Source organism: Spea bombifrons, chromosome 11 (assembly GCF_027358695.1).
Source record: "Spea bombifrons isolate aSpeBom1 chromosome 11, aSpeBom1.2.pri, whole genome shotgun sequence".
Classification (NCBI taxonomy): Eukaryota; Metazoa; Chordata; class Amphibia; order Anura; family Pelobatidae; genus Spea; species Spea bombifrons.
Window position 1 is genome coordinate 18,068,522 of NC_071097.1, and position 22,678 is coordinate 18,091,199.

The 22,678-nt window shown below is 38.6% G+C and overlaps 1 protein-coding gene across 2 annotated transcripts in view; it reads left to right on the forward strand.

The window, feature by feature from the left end:
- The first annotated feature begins 3,418 nt into the window (after positions 1 to 3,418).
- Positions 3,419 to 22,678, forward strand: part of PDLIM1 (PDZ and LIM domain 1) — a 29,207-nt gene continuing 9,947 nt past the window's right edge. The window contains exons 1-4 of one of the 2 annotated variants that reach the window (XM_053450303.1): positions 3,419 to 3,890; positions 14,797 to 14,948; positions 18,923 to 19,007; positions 22,443 to 22,636. In XM_053450303.1, the coding sequence (XP_053306278.1) occupies positions 3,795 to 3,890; positions 14,797 to 14,948; positions 18,923 to 19,007; positions 22,443 to 22,636 (527 nt within the window). In that variant the 5' untranslated portion in view covers positions 3,419 to 3,794. The remainder of the gene's footprint in view (positions 3,891 to 14,796; positions 14,949 to 18,922; positions 19,008 to 22,442; positions 22,637 to 22,678) is intronic. The other variant, XM_053450302.1, reaches the window with a different exon arrangement.

A 22,678-nucleotide genomic window follows, 5' to 3' on the forward strand; every position in this document is an offset into this window, starting at 1 on the left:
CTGCGGTAACCTCACTATTAAACACACTTCTAACATTCTAAACTCTTTGGCAGAGAGGGAAACCGAGGCTGGAAAACACAATTGGACCCCAAAAGAGGATATTCTCTTCAAAATGTTAAAGGTACGACATCATAATAATGATCTACACCTCCTACAGTAATAAGAACTTTGCACTCTCTAAGTTCACAGTATAACATGGGAAACTAAATGTAAAAAGCAAAGCTACAGATAACATTAAAGATAATATATATATTATATATATATATATTCTTATCAAATTCTCTAACGTGATATTGAGAGAAAAGGGAATTAATATTCATTCATTCATTTCTACTTGTTTTTAAGAGAGGCTCCCTGTAGCTCCGCAGAGGCACTGATCTCCCCCACCAGCCCGATACGGCTTAGCCTTCATAGTTTAACCCTTCCTGTCTTTCTGTACCTGTAAAAAGGCATAATACATCATATGTCGCAGTGCTCGCTAGTAAGGACAGTGGCAGGGAGCAGGCGGCTGGTGGCGCTGCCTTGGGTTTTGGCCTATGGGAAATATGGCACCTGCCAACAGCACAGAAGTGCATGAATTAGAATACGGGGGGGGGGAGTGTTTTTCAGGGAAACACCTTGCTATGAGTCAATTGGATGGCAGGATCAATTTTTTAATAAAAAGCTAAACAGCTTTTACCTGAATCTTCCATTAAACAAAAATATGACGCCGTTAAATAACTAGGGATCACATAAGAAAAAGCTTTTGAATTAGTGGGATTGGAGGTTCATTGTGCTCATCACAGCTTTTTACGATTTCTATTTCTCCCTACCTCTTACCGGTCCTGTGGCTGGAGCACAAGGTCTCTTTCAGTGCTCTATCATGGTGCGCGCAGCTTCAGCGCTGGGACATCACATCATATCCCAGAACATCAGCATCCATAGCTGGCCAGCTTCGCGAGAGAGCACTGAAACAGAGGTCTGTACTGCGGATACCACAAATTGTGGTGGCCAGCACCTTGCCAACCCCTGATTGCCGCCCGTGTCAACGTGCCGCCTGGGTCCAATGGACCCAGCGGGACCCATGTAAGGACTAGCTCTGCATATAAATGTACAAATATATATATGTACACACAATGTATTTGCTCGATCATGAGACAAGTTTTTATGCCCCGAAAAAACATGATATTCCCTGTCTACTTTTCCGCAGCTCTTCTCGTTTTTCCAAAAAGTATAAAAAAAAGTTTATATTGTTGTTAACAGGTTAGACACAATAAGGGGCTCTTGGGGGAGGGGGGGAGCACCCCTGCCCTTGTTCCAATATGCGTGATGGATTGTATATAGCTTCCTGCAGTTCACTGATTGCAATGGGATACACAACGGCTCCTGTCCGGATAACTCATAGACAGCATTACCGATAAAAGATCCTGAAAAACCAGGAAAGAGACGAATCCAGCGTATCTCGCCGCCCGCCTTTCCTAGAAACAAAATACTACTTTGCATTACTAAACGCAAGACACGTTTTGGATTTTGTGACAGCAATGTCCTACACTCATTTATATATATATATATATATATATATATAATCATTACATAAGTTATGGTGGGTAAAGGTGATGGAAAACCCTCCCAATTAAAATTAAGGGGGTAGTAGAAGTATTATATATATATATATATACATATATATATATATATATATATATATATATATATAGCAGCAACAATGTTTCCTAAAATGCTTCCAAAAGTTGCTTTTGCCCTATGGTATAGATGGTTTTGCAAAAATTAATTTCTGATATGCAAAAATGTGTATTAAAGGATGCACAATCATGCCATATAAAGCCATGTATAAATACCTGCCAACTTTTCAACAACAATAAAGCTCAGCAAAAGTAACCAACAATTTTTTGGTTGGTATTTGTGTTTATTTATATAACGGCGCATATCACGTGCGATTCCGCAGTACTTACTGGGGTAAGATGTATCTTTTGGATTTTCCATTAATTTGCAGAAATATTCTTAAATACTTTCCTTTATTTTCGGTCCCCATAAAGAGTGTTAAACGGGTGGCAAACAAATCGCATTCAGACACGGTTTAAATTGAGCTTGAGTCTGGTTTTTGTGGGCTTTTAGGGGTTAAAGGGGCTTTAGGACTTGTATCGATTTGTGTATTTATTTGTTATGATAATTTCCAAAGTGATATAAACTGCTGCCACTTTTTACCACCCAATAGAGGAAGAGGACGGCTACTAAAGTAGTAAATGGTCTGCAGGATAACAATTATCAGGAAATACTATGGGATCTGAAAATGTAAAGCTCGGAGGAGACGCCAGAGAGGAGGTGTTATAGATACATTTAAATACATTAACAAAGTGCAAGAAAGACATTATTTCAAAGCAGGCAAAATGTAAGAGCAAGGGGGATTACCATATTGACCTGATAGGTCCCCCTCCCTAATTATTTATGTCTTTAAGGGGGTGAGGCCAAGGTTTAGCATAGGGATGCGCAACTTTTATCGCCCAACGCCCGGGACACGACCTTCGGGGCGCTCCGCCATAGAAGCCCCGGCAGAAGTAACGGGCAGCAGTTGTTGTCTGCATGCATCGCGCAGGCGTTCACCGGCTGCCCCCACTAGACAGCAGGGAGTCTGGAGCACGGGAGGCAATCCTAGGGATGCATGGATAAATGGGAGGGGGGCAGAGTGGCATATAGGGGGTATAAAGTATATCTGGGTAGAAGAGTGGCATATATAGGGAGCAGAGCGGCATATCTGTGGGTATAAAGCATATCAGCGGAGCAGAGTGGCATATCTATAATGTAAGGTGCATTATGAATTAAGGGGGGGGTGTAAAATGGCTATTGGCTTTCCATATTTCTGTTTGTATATAACATATGCTAACGGCATAATAGATACCAAAAATGTTAAAATACATGTATTCCTGTTCATAGCACCAAACTATAAGGGTGCGGCCTACAATTGAGCCAATATGGTATATAAAAGTAGAGGGTCAGAGGCTTAGATGTAATGTAACTGAGTTTTACTTTACTGAGAGGGTGGTAGATAAGTGGAACTACGCCCCAGCCGAGATGGCAGAGGCTGATACCATAAGGGGAAAGACATAAGCTAAGCTGAATCTAAGCAAAACCCTAGGACTGATTAAGGTCTGAGTCTCTAAATCACGAAAATGGGTAGACTTGATGGGCCCAATTGTTCTTAAATGTCTTGAAATTCTGTTTCTATGACAACTTAAATCCCATGAAATTGCGAAACTTTTATCAGACGCTGCATCTGTCTGCGTGTCTGTCCAGTGGCTGTGCTACATCTCAAGGGTTAAGTTACAGTCTCTCACTCTCTCTCCCCTCTGTTTCTCCTCTCCCTCCTCTCTCTCCTCTCTCTCTCTCTTATTAGCTCCCATGTGTCCATTGAAGGTGCAGCGTGGTCTGTGATTAATCGCATGGAAGCATGGATGAGGTATGACCAGAAAGGAATGCGGAGTCTGGTAAACATCCCACGGATTTGGGATCCCTGCTCTTCCATACAAGGACAGAGCGCAGTGTCAGAGCGGGGAGGGATCCCGACATCCCCGACCAGCAAAGCCAATGAACCCGCAGCAGGCAGCCGGAGGACGGAATCTTCGGATCGCTGCTAACCCTCGGTCTGGGCGTTTCCAGCCGGAGACCACGCCCCTTTCTACTACAGGGCTCAGTAATCAGGAAAAAGTTCTTGCATTACCCGATCGCTCGCTGCCTGCGCCTGGAAGCGGGGAATTAAAGGGACCGTGTCCTATTTCACACTCTCACCCTATAACCGAATCATGTCCATCAAACGCATCACTATCGCGGGGCCAGCGCCGTGGGGGTTCCGGCTCGTCGGAGGAAAAGATTTCGATCAGCCCTTAACTATTTCAAGGGTAAGTGACCCCGTTCAGCGCTGGCATCAGCTGTGTGTCCAGCTGCCTCTGATTCATTGTATGAACAATGATCTGTATTCAGCTGAAACCGTGCCCCGTACATTAAACTTCACCGATTCACCGAGTATCATATATTATTTTATATAATATATACTTTTTAGATTCATTTAAAACAATGTTTCAAAGATCAGTGCTTTAGTTGTACGTGCTATTATATTTTTAAAATAAGTACTAAAAAATGTAGTTTTTAGCAGGACATTGTAGTTTTCTTGGTCATTCTATACATTTTTTTTATGTGTGTTGGGCTTTTCTGGCCCTTTTCTGCTGAAGTCTTCCATCAGTCTCTGCTTTCTTTGACATCAAAGGGTGATTTAGGGTGATCAGGGCCCTCTTCACCTTTTTGTTTCTTTAAGTCTTTATATTAAGCGCTACTTCTATCCTGTTTCCCAATTGTACAGCGCCGTGGAATATGATGGTGCTATATAAATCAATAGATAATAATCCCCTCCCTGTGGGTATATGCACACGCCTAAAGCTGCAGGCTGCGCCCCACCTTTCCTCTATATATTCTTATCTATACTAGAAAGTGAAGTAATAAAGAGGTCCGGCAGGCGCTGAATTGTGTCAGACTTTCCGAGAAACATAGAGAAGTACTTTCCAGACTATAGGCAGCAAAATTAACGAACTTTTCATCAGATGAGTGAATTTTAGGGCTGCTAAGCTTTGCTTCACAGAGTCATCCTTAGTTATTTCAGCTTTTATTCTTTGCCTGTTTGACTCAAGTTATTCTGTTTATTTTGCACGTAGGGGCCGCAATTGGACAGCCTGCTTTAAAGTTTAATTGGCTCCGATATACTTTTCTGGCGAACAAATATGAACTATTCAATTAATATAGGTCTTATGTTATACTTATACAAAGCATTTTAGGGGCCTCAAAGCATAACTAGGTGGAGGGTTCTGCGTTCCTGATGTTTTGTGGACTGGTTTCTGTTGATAGAGCCCCCACCATCCAAGGAATAGTTGTCATCCAGAGTCTGGTCATGGTGGTCAAGTATTGTACAGCACTATGGAATATGATGGAGCTATATAAAACAATAAATAATAATAATAGGTTGAGGTGTGTGTCTGCTAGACTTACAGGAGTAAGGGGTATATAAGTGCACCAAGTGATTTCCTAAACCTAATAGTGGCAGGTCACCTAAATTGAGCTGTCACTTGACGTAGTCCACTTAAAATCTTGCCAAGTTGTGCCTAAAAGGAACCAGAATGTCAACCTGTTTTTCTTGCTGTAAATTAGCCCTGCTTGTGACAGTTAAAGTAGCCGCTTCATCTGCTCTTACTTTGTCGCCATGAAGGCTGATAGATGGATCATCTTGTAGGAAATAAGTTGTGAACTACAATTCACAGGGTTAGCAGCCAGTATGAAACTAAGATAATCAACTGAGGTCCTCATGGAGTTAATGAACAGCTGGAAAGAAAGTTACCTGAGTTCCCATGAGCATTTTGTTACCAGCAACCTCACAGGTTTCACACAATTGTGTCACATGATACTGAAGAAAATGCCCAATACAGTGCCGGCTTTGCCCTTCTTGGGGGATGACGCTCACTTAAGAATGCCCATTAGATTGGAATGGTATCAGAACTGGAATGCTCCTGCAATAAACCTGCAAGATCAAGGTTTAGGGAATACCGTGTCTTCTTCGGTAACCCGTGGACCCTTACAAAGAAACCTGAACATTACATTTTTTTCATAACATGTTTAGATTCTCGTGTTAACACTGCTAAATTGCCCGAAATTGACCAACTTGTCCGTGTTCTAAAGAGAGGTAAACTGTGAAGCCAACCGCAATTTAAGACAACTCACCATGTTGTAGCGATTCATCTGCTCATGAAACACGGGCTTCAATTTTAAAATTCAGCTCCTCAGGAAGACCCCATTTGATTCAGTGGGGCTTGACCAGTTTAACCACCAACTACACTGGTTGAGTCAACTGACAGACAACCGTCAACTCTCAAGTGTAACATAGTTGCAGCCATGTGTATGTATATGAAGTTAAACGTGAGTTTTCAGCTGTAAATACAGTGTAACGTCAATGTTTGTGTAACAGTACAAACCTGTGTGCTTGGAATATATTTGTTACACTGTTGTATGGTGTTGTACTCACAAATCAAAATGTCTCAATATCTGAAACAGAACATCTGGAGCTCGAAAAGACCAGCTCAGTCTTGTTGTAGATCTAATATAAAATTCCCCAGTTTTTGTTAGGCACGGACATGGTTAGTCTTCTTTTTGGCAAGCTGTACATGTACCAAGCTGAAATTTCTGTACTTTTCTTGAGTGGGTGCGCTTAAAGTACATGACATCATGCAGGAAACATTAAATCATCTGCCCAATCTGCATGAATTCAGTGCTCAAGAAGCTGCATGTGTAATACAAGCAGTAAAATCCATGTAGAACTGTGTGTTCTCTAATAGAACATTGTTCACACATACATTGCCTACATCTTCTAGGAAAATACATCTTCACTTCTCAGCAATCTGTAAAAGGATTAACCACAAGCTGTTGTGTGTTGCTGCTTGGACTTCCAGCAGATGTGTGGAGGGCCCTGCCATGGATGATTATAGGTTCATGCATACTAACCAGGCCAGCTCTATTATTGACATTAAGTGTAAGGATCAAGACCCTTTGACTAGGACATGTTTTATGAATATATTTTTTTTAAGCAACAACCCCATGTTCAAGTAGGAATATTGTTAGTGGTCATTTTTTTTTACAGTTTTTTCGTGCTCTCCGTAAAAACACATAATTTTATTCAACATGTCAACAAGCACATTTTGTAATGTTAGATCAGCAGGCATGCCCTGGCCTGGTCTCGGTGGAATGTGTAACACAAAGCTTTGCACACATAGCCCTTATTTTTCTGGATTTTTTAGTTTTATAGGTCTCATAAGGATTTTTTTCTAAAAATGAAATACCTTTGATGTGAGAGCCTGGACCTTTTAACAGAAGAAATAATTACAGTGTACTATAAATGTGATTCAAATTACTCAGCCGTCTCATTCTAGCAGTGGTGCCGTCACCATAGTGACAATATAATGTTACGCTTTTAACCCATATAACCATTTGGGTTTCGTCAAGCATGAACTGGTTTTCCATATATAGGCTATTGCTTGTTAAGTGTATGACAACATAACAGAATAGGTGCCCCAACAAATGGGCAGCTGCTTAAGGTCCTCAACCTGAGGAGGGCTTTCTTTCTGCATTTCCAGCCGCACACCCTGTTTTTTTCTCATACACGCACATGTACACTGAACTACTTGCGTTATCTAGTTGTCTTCCTCACTGCCAGGTGATATACTAGATGTGGAGTCATCTAGTATATCATAAGTTGACCTGCTGAGTGACTGCCTCCCAGAATGGGTCAGTCTACTCTTTATTAATGCAGTGTTTGAGAATAAACAGAGTATATTCAGCATAGTGGTATTAAGTGGGACGTAAAATATTTTGAAGAGTTTTACCTTACCTGATTTACAGCTATGTATAGGTGAGAGTCTATTGAGTAGATATGGTTTGTAGGAGCAGTGACATTAAGCCAGTAGTCCTGATAGACTTCTGGGTTTCTGATTCATAGGTAGGCAAGCTGGCCTGGGGGGATAGGACAAGCTGGAACCAAGCAAATCCCAGTTAGATGGACTGCAACAGACAGTGTATGCACAAACATGGAAGGAGGCCTGCTTAGATTGAGCCAGACATTAGGATGAAGGTCTCCAAGTTGAAGCAGGTAGCCTAACATGGCTGCCTACTACCAGTGTGGCTGGTACAAATATCTGAACACGCAGAAGTCCATAACTGTGTGATCTCACAGGTGGTGCCCACAGAAATACCCAACCCCATAAAAAAATAAAAACACACACACAAGCACATGGGTTAATATATATATATATATATATTTTTTACGTGCAGGGTGATGGGCTTGTCATGCAAATTACTACTATGCCACCTAACTTGGCATCTTCCATGGGTTGATGGGCTTAAATAAGGCCAGAGCAATAAGAAGATAAGCTGTGTTAGATACCTATACATTTGTAATAACATGGGTGACATGATTGACGTTGTAAACGACTATTGTACATGGAAGGGTCTGATTTTTAATGGAATATCTTCATAGGCTTCTAGAGGCCCTTTTTGAGCAGCTATAACTCTGACACGTTGTGTTTGCTAATCCAAGCCTGAGTTTAAAAGGTTCATTGATCATTAGAAAACTCTTTAGCCATTATATTATGTTACAAAGCCATTTCCTTATTTTCCATGAGCTGGGTGACTCAAAACTTTTGAACAGTAGTGTAATTGAAGTAGTTTGGAGTGTAACTGAAGCCTCTTTAGTTATTTGTAAAACCTTAAATAGAACTTGGGGTGGCTATAACTTCTGGAGATGAGCAGGTTTGGATTAAGGTATAATTGCTTTGTGGCCTGCGTGAAAAGTGAGGAGTAAGCCTTGAGGGCTGGTCTTCTATTAAACCTCTCAAGCCCACATTCCCCAACGTCACGCTAGAGCTGGCCGACAGTGGGTCCAGAGATGTATTCTGGCCTAGGCCGACTAGGCCTATTGCAGCAGGTCCAGGGGGCGATCTGACCCTCTGCTGAGCTGCTTCTCAGTGGGCCTACAAGGGAGATCTCTGATATCCCCAAACAGCCCATTTACCCTATAGAGCTTGTGCCAGGGTGGTACGGCCTCCACATTACAAGACCTTGAGCACCAGGATATAATACTAGGGTATCCCAGCAATCCGCAGTGAGGACAAGCAGGTGCACTAGAAGTGCAACAATGATGCCAGAGATGTGTATTTCCTTTTTATATTTTTATTCCTGGGCTTTATCGTAGAGTTTAACTGTGCTTATGTGTGTCCAACATGCAATGTGTTGTGAACTGTCCCTGACATGGGCTTTGTGTGCAAGCTACATGTATGTACAGCTACGTGCGTTAGATCAATTTGGAAACTAGGAGCTTTTAATAAAATAATTTTGTGTGTGTTCATGTTATTATTTGATTTGGAATATTTGCGAAATAATGTTTGTAAATTGGAAGTAATATAGTTAGAAACACAAGTAAACCTAGAGAGGCCTATAGGCGTCTTTGTAAAAAATCTCATTATAAATGCCTTCCAACAATACTGGCCTTTGTCCTGCTTTAGTGGATCAATGGAGGTCTGTGCTGTTGTGCAACAATCCATCCCTTGCTGCACCCCAATGCTGCATGTCCCATTTTAAATGTTGGAGGGTATGTATAGATATATTGTAGGAGCAAAAACATCAGCACTTATTCTTTTTTTGAGCAGGGACATAGACATAGATGCCACGGAGCATGAGCTTATACACTGGGCTGCGTTGCACCCTACTTAAGTAGGATATTAGGGCTTTAGTCCTTCTCTCAGAAGACTTCACAGCCCTGTGTTGCCTTTAAAATAGTGCGTGAGTCACTGTGTAAACAGTAAAAGTGACAATGCTCCGTACACTGTGACAAGGACAAACAGGAAGAGTAACAATGGCTGGTTATATATCGGCATGTTTTGTTACGCATGCTGTGTTTCTGTTAACCCCATAAACAGTGTTGTTTACTATGCAAACAAAGATGTGAATGTGATATTTGTAATCATCCCTTTTGTATTTGCCTCCCAAATACCCAAATGTTTTCACACGGGTAATTGTGCTTACCAACAAATAGAGATTATTGTTAAAACCCACCTAATGTTATTATCATTTAAAATCAAATGATCTCTGCCCTATTGTTAAATTGCTGATATGGTATTTTCTGTATGGGTGGGTGAAGTGATTAGATAATGCTGGGTCTGCCACAGGCTGACACCAATCACAGCTTGCACAACTTTGAACTTTTAAAGAAAATATCTCAGAAAACTGTACTAACAAACCAAAAATCTATAGGTAGTTCTGATGTATTTAGTCACCTCAATATGATCATACTTGACTACAGAAAAGTAGGGGCATTTGGGAGCTCCTCTTCGTAGACTCTACAGTGCTGTGGATTTCCCTGCAGGATAATCAGGTGACGTTAGAGCGCACATCTGCAGTTTACACTGGCTTTCCGCGTCTCCCCTGTGTTGTTTACACAGAATGTCCAAACTTTGCTTACCTCATACCATTCCTCTGTGCTGTAGTTTACACAGGATGCCTCCTTCCCTGTGTGCGCACTTTAGTGACAAAGGACTAACCTTTTTTTTTTTCTTGCATTCCAACAAATGTAGCCGCCCTGTTTACAAATGGATTTCCCACCCTACTTGACCAACTTTGCTCCCTTGCTGAGTCAAACAGTCTGGATAACGTCCCTCTTCAGTGTCCATCACGCTCTGCCTTCATCCTTCCCATGCTAATACATCCCTGTCCTCGTCGCCACTCTGCGTATCCATTTGTGCCTATCTTATATACTTGTTGTGGGGCCAGTGTGCAGCACAAGGCCCAGCAGCAGCGAGTGCGAGGTAATGCATCTGGGGTCCTAGCAGGGCTGTTAGAGATCTATACTCGGGTCACACGCATTACTTCATACCTCCTGCTGCCAACCTGGCTCTACACAATGTGTGACAAGCAAGAGTGGTAGACAGCCTGACCCTGACAGCCATATTTGTTATACCTCTGATGGCAGCCTTGCTTTCATTGGTTTACAAAAAAGCAATCATCCATTTGTGTTGATGACTGCTTAATGTAGGGGAGCTGTAGATCACTAGCATCTTTATGTTTTAGACTAGTGTGTCTGTAACTGTAAAAGGTACATAAAACATACTTTGTGCCTGTTACGCACTCACTCTAACACACTTACACACTTATACATTCATGCTAACACACACTTATCCATACATATACTCACTGTATCATACATACAATCTCCATTACCCTCTCTTTTACTCACTCCCTCACCTCGCCCCCAGCTTTCATCATGGCCGCTCTAACGTGCTGTGCAGGCCGCTTTGCTTTACCGCGGTGTCACGTAACATTGCGTTACGTGACCCTGCTGCATTTTTAAGCATTACTGATTAGATCTAAATCACTGCTCATCCGGTCATTGTAACATATTTCTTTACAAAACACTACATCATGATCTAGATACCTGGGTGTGGAAGGAAGGAAGGAAAGTATGTTCCGGGAGAGTGTGAAATAATGTGGGGAAGAAGAAGCTAATGAGGTATTATGAGAAGTCAAAAGATTGACCAAGTGCTTATGGGAAATCCTGATATATGTGAAAACCAGGATATATTGTATACATATTTTAAAAACTCTTCCTACCATATAAACTGACCAATGTCTTACCTCCTAAGTGTTCCTGATTAGGAAGGATAGTCCTTGGAATCCAAATCCCCCTGTCCCTCTCTTCACTCTAGGGGTGTATATGATGTGTGAGAGGTTATGATAGAGTGAGCATGTTTTTAATGTAAGTGTGTGTGCTGGGGGGGCTGAGGAGCCACTCAACTGTACCTGGGCCAGAAGGTGCCAGCCCTCCCCTGGGTATGAATGTATCATGGTGTTCTTCATCCTTACCAGTGAGGTCAAACGGCCCAGTAATAAGGCAGCCATTTTTACTATATCTCTCAGGAAATGTGCACTATAGAGTTCTGTGACAGGTAAAGAAAGGAAATGTATATGAAGCCAGAGCACATAAAGTCCTGTGAGTCTAGGAATATGACGCTGTGAATATGTGGAATTTCAAGAAGAAAGTCAATGGCCCAGAATCTCAATACTTTGGATTCATAGACCCAAAAGAAGGGGCCTCTAAGTTGTTGAAAGCTTTCTGTTTTTCTTGGTATTTGATAGGATCAGTAGGGCTGTATCTATTTTTGTGGCCTGATACGCCAGTATGCATTTAGTGTTCCACATTCTAGCCCGTGAGCGAGATGCACACATTGGAGCCTGTCCTGAAGAGTTCCAGCGCACCTTATTTAGACATGCTTCCTTACACCAGCACTTGCTTATTCAAGCTGTATTTTTATCCTTGATGGGAAAGTAATGTGCACCTCATAGTTTCCTTTGAACCAACTGGAAAATCTAATCCATCACCAGTCATTATTCAAAAAAAAAGTCTTTATGACTTGTAGGTCTTTATTATAACCATTTACAAACGGTATGTGAAAGTTTTGATGGCAAATAGTTGCAGATATATGGGATTTAAAATGAATGAATGATAAGCAAATGCCTCCTGTAATGAGAACCAGAGCTGTGAGGGTTAAACCTTGTCAGTCGTTACCTGCTATGCCTCTTGTTTGCTGCTGTGTGAAGGTAATACAGCTTTTTGTGTGTCTTTGTATCCCACCAAGAATTAACTTAGATGTATTGAAGGGGTATAACAAGAGGAACCATTTATTAGTATTTGAGCCATTAAATATCAAAGGAGGGCAATAAATGGAGCAGATATCAATTCAAATTAAGCAAGGAGGGACCATTATTCCCCAGTAGGCAAATGTAAACTCGCTCAGGGAGAGAGCTAGTTCTTTAAACAGTGGGCCTGCCTTACCCATGTTATGCTATGGGGAGGGTGACCAATCACGTTAAGTTTATTGAGGGGGGTGCCTACAATTTCCTCATTACTCCAGCAATCTGATGCAGAACCCAGAGGAACGCTCACAAATACTCCCACTTCCATGGTGCCCGTTCCATCGCACTTCCAGTTAAGTAAAAATCCCAGGTTGTCTTGGTGGCTCACATAGTAAGTGGTGAACTAGTAGCTTTTTGACCTTCCCTGCACTGCTACAAAGAAATGAAATGACCTCAATGAATGACCTGAAACCTTTTTTTGATTAATGAAGCTGCATGGTTACTAGAAAATGTGGGAACAATATGAGAGACAAGAAAAAGGAAGGATGTTTAGGAAAATAGGTATCAGAAAGAAGACATAAATGAGGTTAGAATTAGATAAAGGATTGGTTGAAATAAAAGAAGGCCATGAAAACTGGGAAACAGAAAAGGTTGCTCTCTCTCTCTCATTGTCACATGGGTGCAGTATTTGTACAGTGCCTCTCCTCTGTGTAACTAACGCATTCACATACTAACACACCAACTTACTCTAATATCATAAACCTACACATATATACACACTCTATCTCTTTCCTCTCCCTTGCACCACTAGCCATACACCTGACATTCCAATGCCATATGCTGGCACACATTCACGCTAACACCATACGCTAACATTTACACATACATACACACACACACACACCATACACTTACACATACATACACACACACACCATACACTTACACATACATAAATACACTGTCTCCCCATCACTCTTACCTTGTGCAGAGCCCTGTCTTGGTTGCAGCTCTCAGTGAAGCTCCCTGCTACTGCTGGGTCATATAATTATGCTGTTGGGCACCTGGGTGCTTTGCTTATCTTACTGTATCTTGCTTCTGCTGTCTGTGCTTTGAGTTTTTTATTGCAGGAATACTACTAATAAAGTTTCCTAGAATACTTTTAAATTACTATCCATTTCAAATGAGTAGGCTTATGAATCGATATAATTTTCATGGGAAAAAGTCCTATAGTTAAAATACTAACTGTTTATTCAAGAACAATAAAAAAAAATAACATTTGACAAAACTGGTTTGATTTCCATATTTCCCTTTTGTTCATGTCTGAGATGCCATTTCACACTGAAGCACGTTCACCAAGTTCAAATTATACCTGGATCATTTTGGGATTGATAAAGATACTGGATTTAACCACTCACGAGATCAAGCTACAGATAATAGGAGACACTCATCAGATGACTGGTTAGGTTGAGTTGAGTCCACTAAAATATAGAGGACTTTAGGAACTTTGTTCTCGCTGTAATAGTTAAAACATTATAATATATTAATGGTAATCAAATGTCTGTCCCTCGCATGTTTAAACTCCCCATTGTATTAATTTCTACAATGTCTGCTGCAAGGCCATTTAACCTCCACCAACGTCTAAGAAATAAAAGCATCATTATTACACTTCTCACCCACTGAAACTTTCCTTTCTACAGAAAGAAATAATTTCATGTGCAGTTATTCTTTTTTTATACTAAGAACTTGTTTCCCATAACCTTTACACTGATCTTTATCATATACAATAGTACAGAATTGGCTCTCCATACCAATCATCTTGGCATGTATCATGCATTCCAACTTGGCATAGACCATCGGGGGTGTTTTCCCATAGAGTATGGTTTAAAAACTCACTTTATTATGTGTTATAGTCTTTGTGCTTATTGTGGCATATTTGCAATTCATTTTGTCAAAGTTTTGCTATTGTGAAATTGACATCAGGATAGCAAGTTCACCAAAAAGACTAATAATTTTCCAACAAAGGTTCCCTGAACATCTGGTAAGCATTTATTGGCGCTTGTCAAGTTGTATTAAAAGTAGTGAAAAACACAAACTATATAAAGCCAGACTGTAAGCTTGCGAGCAGGGCCCTCGTTGCCTTGTGCATTGGTTTGTCTTAGTTTGTCAATTCCAGTTTTGTCATACCCCTTGATTATATCTATTGCAAGAAGCACTGTGTAAATTGTTGGCACCATATAAGTTGTATTATTATTATTGTTGTTATTTTTGCTATCATTGTTAAGAATACCAGCTTTGCATTGTTCCTGCTTGAAATGTTCAATTGAAGGCGATTCCAATGAAGTAGTTTGAAGCCGGCAATCCTTTGCTTGTGAGATAAGGTCAAGGCATTGCCTATTTTTGTGGGAAGTGCTGGGAGCCCACTTAAATTCAGCTCCGTCACGACATACCACTGGGGGAGAAAAATCCACCCCTTATATCTGTAGCATAATATGTTAGGTCAGGTGGTAGATATTTGAGCATTTGGATTACTTTTGCTGTAGCAGAGGGAGTAAAGTGTAAAACGTCATTTTGCTTCTATTCACGCAGGTAACACCAGGAAGTAAAGCCGCATCTGCGGATCTGTGCATTGGAGATGTGGTGGTGACCATTGACGGGCAAAACACAGATGGCATGACTCATCTGGAGGCACAAAACAAAATAAAAGGCTGCGAGGATGATTTGGTCTTAACTATAAACAGGTAACACATTGGCTTTTATATGTGTAAGAGGCAGAGAACAGAGACAAGGGCACTCCCTTTGTTATCTGACTTTGTGCATGTGAGAAGCAATGGCATAGCTTACGCATTTATCAAGCTATAGAAAACTTGTGTCAAGCTAGAGGAAAAGCTCCCAACCCATTCCACATGTCCAACAGTAAACAATAGCATCCTGCTTCGTCGTGCGTTATAAGCTGTATCTATTACCAGAAGTCAGTCTAGTTCAGCAGTGGCTCGTCAATGGGAGTAAAAAAAATTACAAAGAAAATATATACCCAATTATCGAACTATCCATTTACACTGAATGTGAAAATACTTCCCTTGCTGCCATGTCTGGAGTCACATATATGTCTACAAAAATATGAAATCTTTGGTCTGTTTTTCTTGATTTAGTTACTGAAAGATGTGGTAGCGGTAATTCACAAATAATGACTCATTTTCTTTTACAAGAGAAGCTAGGAAAGTAAATCTCTTTACAGTTGAGGCACTCCCTGCTCCATATAGTAGCATGGAAATGGGTAAAGCCGTATTAAACCAAGAAAATAGAGTCTTTAGGTGAAGCTGATTACTTTCTTGGGCCAACTTAGAAAAAGAGGTGTAACAGAAGCTTTTAGGACCTCTGAAGTCCCTTTTTCAGAAGGAATTCCTATATTTCATTACTAATAGCAAGAGTGACTTCTTTTTTCAAATGTGCACTTTCACCAAGATACTTTAACCTTCTTTCTTCTATAAAATATTTCAAAACAAACTGGCCCTTTTTGAAGGCAATTCTTTGTCAGTGCCTTGAGTGTTTCACACAACGGCAACCAATCCATCAACACTGAGCTGACCAACAGGATCTGAATGCTATTTAGAGCAGCTGTGTGTATGTAGTTTCATAGGAACGATAAACATGGAATTTGATGTTGGTTGAATAGCCGTTAAGCCATTTGGGCGTTTTACAGCTCGAAAGCTGGTATTCTACGTATTATACAAGGGAAACAACGTTGAAGAGACCAGTTCCTCTTTTGTATAGTGATTCCCTCCAATTCCTTTGGTACAAATCATAACCGGAGGAATACTAAACTGCCAAACCCAATCAGCCTTTCCGATCCCCTACACGTAGAATTAAACATCTTTTAACTTCTTGAAGGCTTAAACTTTGTACGCAGAATCTATGATATAATTAAATTTACCTCCAAGGAAAATATCATGTGGCGCGCTAGGGGGGTTGTGTTGGCAAAAATAGTGCTGTCATCAACCAGAAATGTTCTAAATATATTGATGATGTTGCCAGCCTTTTGCAGTTATTCTGTAGTTTATAATGTTGCAGTTATTCTGTAGATTATAACGTTGCAGTTATTCTGTAGATTATAATGTTGCAGTTATTCTGTAGATTATAACGTTGCAGTTATTCTGTAGATTATAATGTTGCAGTTATTCTGTAGATTATAACGTTGCAGTTATTCTGTAGATTATAACGTTGCAGTTATTCTGTAGATTATAACGTTGCAGTTATTCTGTAGATTATAACGTTGCAGTTATTTTGTAGATTATAATGTTGCAGTTATTCTGTAGATTATAATGTTGCAGTTATTCTGTAGATTATAACGTTGCAGTTATTCTGTAGATTATAACGTTGCAGTTATTTTGTAGATTATAACGTTGCAGTTATTTTGTAGATTATAACGTTGCAGTTATTCTGTAGATTATAATGTTGCAGTTATTCTGTAGATTATAACGTTGCAGTTATTCTGTAGATTATAATGTTGCAGTTATTTTGTAGATTATAACGTTGCAGTTATTCTGTAGATTATAATGTTGCAGTTATTTTGTAGATTATAACGTTGCAGTTATTCTGTAGATTATAACGTTGCAGTTATTCTGTAGATTATAATGTTGCAGTTATTCTGTAGATTATAACGTTGCAGTTATTTTGTAGATTATAACGTTGCAGTTATTCTGTAGATTATAATGTTGCAGTTATTTTGTAGATTATAATGTTGCAGTTATTTTGTAGATTATAACGTTGCAGTTATTCTGTAGATTATAATGTTGCAGTTATTTTGTAGATTATAACGTTGCAGTTATTCTGTAGATTATAATGTTGCAGTTATTCTGTAGATTATAATGTTGCAGTTATTCTGTAGATTATAATGTTGCAGTTATTGTGTAGATTATAACGTTGCAGTTATTTTGTAGATTATAACGTTGCAGTTATTCTGTAGATTATAATGTTGCAGTTATTCTGTAAATTATAATGTTGCAGTTATTCTGTAGATTATAATGTTGCAGTTATTTTGTAGATTATAACGTTGCAGTTATTCTGTAGATTATAATGTTGCAGTTATTTTGTAGATTATAACGTTGCAGTTATTCTGTAGATTATAATGTTGCAGTTATTCTGTAGATTATAATGTTGCAGTTATTCTGTAGATTATAACGTTGCAGTTATTTTGTAGATTATAATGTTGCAGTTATTCTGTAGATTATAACGTTGCAGTTATTCTGTAGATTATAATGTTGCAGTTATTCTGTAGATTATAACGTTGCAGTTATTCTGTAGATTATAACGTTGCAGTTATTCTGTAGATTATAATGTTGCAGTTATTTTGTAGATTATAATGTTGCAGTTATTCTGTAGATTATAACGTTGCAGTTATTTTGTAGATTATAACGTTGCAGTTATTCTGTAGATTATAACGTTGCAGTTATTCTGTAGATTATAACGTTGCAGTTATTCTGTAGATTATAACGTTGCAGTTATTTTGTAGATTATAACGTTGCAGTTATTGTGTAGATTATAACGTTGCAGTTATTTTGTAGATTATAACGTTGCAGTTATTCTGTAGATTATAATGTTGCAGTTATTCTGTAAATTATAATGTTGCAGTTATTCTGTAGATTATAATGTTGCAGTTATTTTGTAGATTATAACGTTGCAGTTATTCTGTAGATTATAATGTTGCAGTTATTTTGTAGATTATAACGTTGCAGTTATTCTGTAGATTATAATGTTGCAGTTATTCTGTAGATTATAATGTTGCAGTTATTCTGTAGATTATAACGTTGCAGTTATTTTGTAGATTATAATGTTGCAGTTATTCTGTAGATTATAACGTTGCAGTTATTCTGTAGATTATAATGTTGCAGTTATTCTGTAGATTATAATGTTGCAGTTATTTTGTAGATTATAATGTTGCAGTTATTCTGTAGATTATAACGTTGCAGTTATTTTGTAGATTATAACGTTGCAGTTATTCTGTAGATTATAACGTTGCAGTTATTCTGTAGATTATAACGTTGCAGTTATTCTGTAGATTATAACGTTGCAGTTATTTTGTAGATTATAACGTTGCAGTTATTCTGTAGATTATAACGTTGCAGTTATTCTGTAGATTATAACGTTGCAGTTATTCTGTAAATTATAATGTTGCAGTTATTCTGTAGATTATAATGTTGCAGTTATTTTGTAGATTATAACGTTGCAGTTATTCTGTAGATTATAATGTTGCAGTTATTCTGTAGATTATAACGTTGCAGTTATTCTGTAGATTATAATGTTGCAGTTATTCTGTAGATTTATAATGTTGCAGTTATTCTGTAGATTATAACGTTGCAGTTATTCTGTAGATTATAATGTTGCAGTTATTCTGTAGATTATAATGTTGCAGTTATTCTGTAGATTATAATGTTGCAGTTATTTTGTAGATTATAACGTTGCAGTTATTTTGTAGATTATAATGTTGCAGTTATTCTGTAGATTATAATGTTGCAGTTATTCTGTAGATTATAATGTTGCATGTTCTGCTTTGCTACACTAAACCACAATGTATTCATCTTGGTTTCTCTCTCCTCTGATTTTCATTATGTTCCATTGCAAAGCCCAAATCATACGATGAGACATGAATGAGTCTTTCTTTTTTTGTTGTATATTTTAAATGATTTTAACTGAATTTTCTTCCTTTTTTTTCCAGAGCTGAATCAAAAATTTGGTCACCTCTTGTTTCTGAAGAAGGAAAAGCAAACCCATATAAAATGAATCTTGCATCTAACCCTCAGGTAAATACACACACACACACACACACACACATATATATTATATATATATATATATATATATATATATATATATATATAAATATAAATATAAATCTCAATGATAACTAATCATCCATACATGTGTTTTTTTGTAAGTTCCAATTAGATAAAACATTAAGACAGCATTAAGACATATAAAGAACATTAAACCTAAAACCTAAAGTAGTTTATTTCGGTAGTAACATTCTCTGGGAAAACGAATGCTGCTACATATTACTACTAACCATGTCGGCCATTAAAGTATACTTGCCATACAATTAGCTGTGGAAGCCAGTGACGTGTCAGTGGCTCGCTGGGGTACGTTTTCTCCTCATCCGATAATCAGATCTGATACCTGGAGTCCCCGGGCAGACCAGTCGCTTTTCTAGATGTGAATACTAGATAATGGAGATTTATGCCTAGGGCACTTAGAGTTAGCTGCATCTTAAACTTACAATTGAAACGTTTCCCGGGATCGATCCCATTCCGTGGATTTACACCAAAACCAGTTTTCCAACTTTCCAAATCTACTGCAAGAATTCTTTTTTTTTTGTTTGTTTTTGCTGCTTGCTTTGCTCTTGTGTAATAAAGCACAAACACCACTGCCTGCCGCACTGTTCCACGTATGGTCTTGTGCTGTATGGATGTTGGTGTATAAGTATGTGTGTATATCTATACTATGTAAATAAAGCACACATATACTTCTGTTGCATGTACTTCTAGGCATTGCCTTTGCCAGTATATAGTAAGAAAATCATAAACGTATCATACTACAGCTTCACTTCTGTTTAACTTGTTTAATTGTTCTGTCATCTCAATGCAACACTTGATGCTTTGGTGGGTGACTGTGTGACCACCTAGCCTCTTGCCCCTACCCAGTAATTAACATACACATTAGAACACTTATTCACTATAACACATTAAAACATACTAAAACACATACATAAAAAACGCAATTCCATTTTATTGCTGTCTTGGTTAAAGTTCATCTCCTGGCTGATTTTGCAGTTTTTATCTGGGCACACCTCATATACTTTGATCTGGAATAACTCCAATGTGTCTCAAAATCAATACTGTATATCTCTCAAAATAACTGATAATGTGTCTAATATTGATCTCTCTACGAAAATGACACCCAAAACTCAAATGAATGAAGTCTAATTTCATAGAAGGGACAATTGCGTCTCCGTATGGGTTAAAAATCAATAGTTATTGAGAAGTGCTTGAAACTGCTCTATCACTCGTCAACCTATCTCTATGATGGAGCAAATTGAAAGCATATCTGGTAATTTTCAATATATAATATTTGTATGCCATTGGAGCAGCTATATTCCTCTCACCGCAGGATTGTACGATTATTCCTCCTCTTTTGGAGTTAGCAGACCTGGTTACCAGCCCTAGAACAGTGGTTTAAAGAGATGCTAGTGGCAGGGTGGATGAATTTATTGATATTTAACATATCCATTTAACATATGTAACATTCAATTTAACATATCATCAGAACATAGTGTTATGGAGCATGAGAGTGCACACATGTTCCAAATTAACTATATACAAAGAGAGCGATTTAGTCTTCTGACCTCGTGTTGCATTTTAGATCAGTGCTATATTTCTATGTTTACAGAAAAAAATAGCATTGGAGAAAACTGCACACGTTTCAGGCTGCTACATAGACAATACCCTCTGTATTTGAATCAGAAGTTGCAATTGTTTTTATTTCCTGTGTAGAGACCTCTTTTGCTTTTTTTTTTAACTATGGGTTTCTTCAAGTAAAGCCTTAAATGTTATCACCCTTAAGGCAAGATTTTTGCATTTATAACCGTAAAAACTTTCAGTTCTGTCATAAAGAACATGAATGAAGCAGAAGTGATCACTTAAAAGGTTACATTCTTCGGTTATTGCTGTGAGTGTTTGTTCTTGTTCTGTTTCCGAAGAGACATGATGTCATTGCATCAGACCTGGGTGTGTTTGTGAGGATTGGGTGTGATAAGAGTGCAATAAATGGTACAAGATATAACAGGACTATTGTTTAGTGTAATCAGCAGTTTAATGTCAAAGGAATTTCTGAGATTGAGGAGCTGCCCCTTCGGGAATCCCACTTGGAATTTTAGGTTCCTTTTTTCCGTCCTCTAACCTTTCACAAAGCTATTGAATTTCAGTAAGTAGTCTTAATATTTTTTTTTGTTCTACATAAATATTTAAACAAGACTTTGATAAAGAGAATCCACCATGCAACATTTTTAGTCATTTTTTAGTTGCTGAAAGACAATCTGCTTCCTTTGAATAGTACATTAATAGAATATTTAATGTATGGCATATTGGTTAACTCTGGGGCCATGGAATAGCACCCACTGCCCTTTGAAAGACAAATATGCCTCTGCCTTGGGCCAGTTTTGTGACTTACAATGGGTGCGGTGGCACCGTAGTCCTAAAATCGAGCGATATAAGCGCACATGCTCTACTTTCTATAAACCTACGACAAAGAAGTTTCTAATATTTGTCCCATCCAATTCAAATGCTCTTTGCAAACCTAAAATGTCAAACTTAACGTAACTGTTTCCATACGTTTCCCAGCAAACCGATTTATAAGCAGGTTGTATTTCTTCAATTTCTATACTTGAAGCGCTGCTTTCCATTTCAGTTATTTTTTAAGTTCAGATAGTCCAATCATGTCAAAACACTTGATAATTCTCTTAATTCAGCCTTTATCATAAGAAATCGCTTATAGAGGGTCCTCAATATGATAGTTGCAATAATTGGTTCAAGAAAAGCAATACAATCGATGGGATAAAATACTCAGTCTATTGTCTAATCACATAATACATCTCCGCTATGGAGAATCATTATTGACGTGCACACCCAAAAAAAAGGTCACCAAATCAGGATAAGATGTCATATAAATATAGTACCAATTGACAAATGAAGTCTTACACAAAAGTTCATGTGTACCACAAAAACATTTTTTGGGGATTGAAACTGTTACATTAAATTGGATACTGGTAATTGCGCCATTGGCATCTGTAATTATATTACACGGTGTTAGCATGATGCTCTAGCATATTATGCAGAAAAATTCAAGCAACAAATCCACACAAATTCCAGACTTTAATTTCAGCAGCAATCTGTATGTTCCAAACATTTCATTCAAGAATGTATAGTTTACTCAACTCGTGTTTAGTAATTGATACAGATAAATAATTCCTTACCAATTTACAGTGATTATAAATATCAATAGTTAAGTAGTGAATAATACATAAAGGGCTCTTAAACGTTTGGGGATCCATGTCCATACATATATACACATTTCTATTTAAGAGTCTCTTAATGCTGCACTGCATGACGTATGGCTGACTTGTCACTTCACGCCTGCATGTTAGAAACACGTCTGATTCTCCTTCTGGTCCCCCTTGCATGCAGGAAGTTAAACAAATAGGAAGTGCACATAATCGAAGTGCTATGCCGTTCACTGCTGCCTCCGCTTCAAGCACCTCAAAAGTCATCACTACTCAGTACAACAACCCGGCCGGCCTCTATTCCTCTGACAACATCAAGACCTTCAATAATACTTTGGAGACCAAATCCTCCCCTGGTGCCCAAGTACCAACTACACCGTAAGTATCCGAGCTCCGCTTCACTGCAGGGATAGGTAGTGT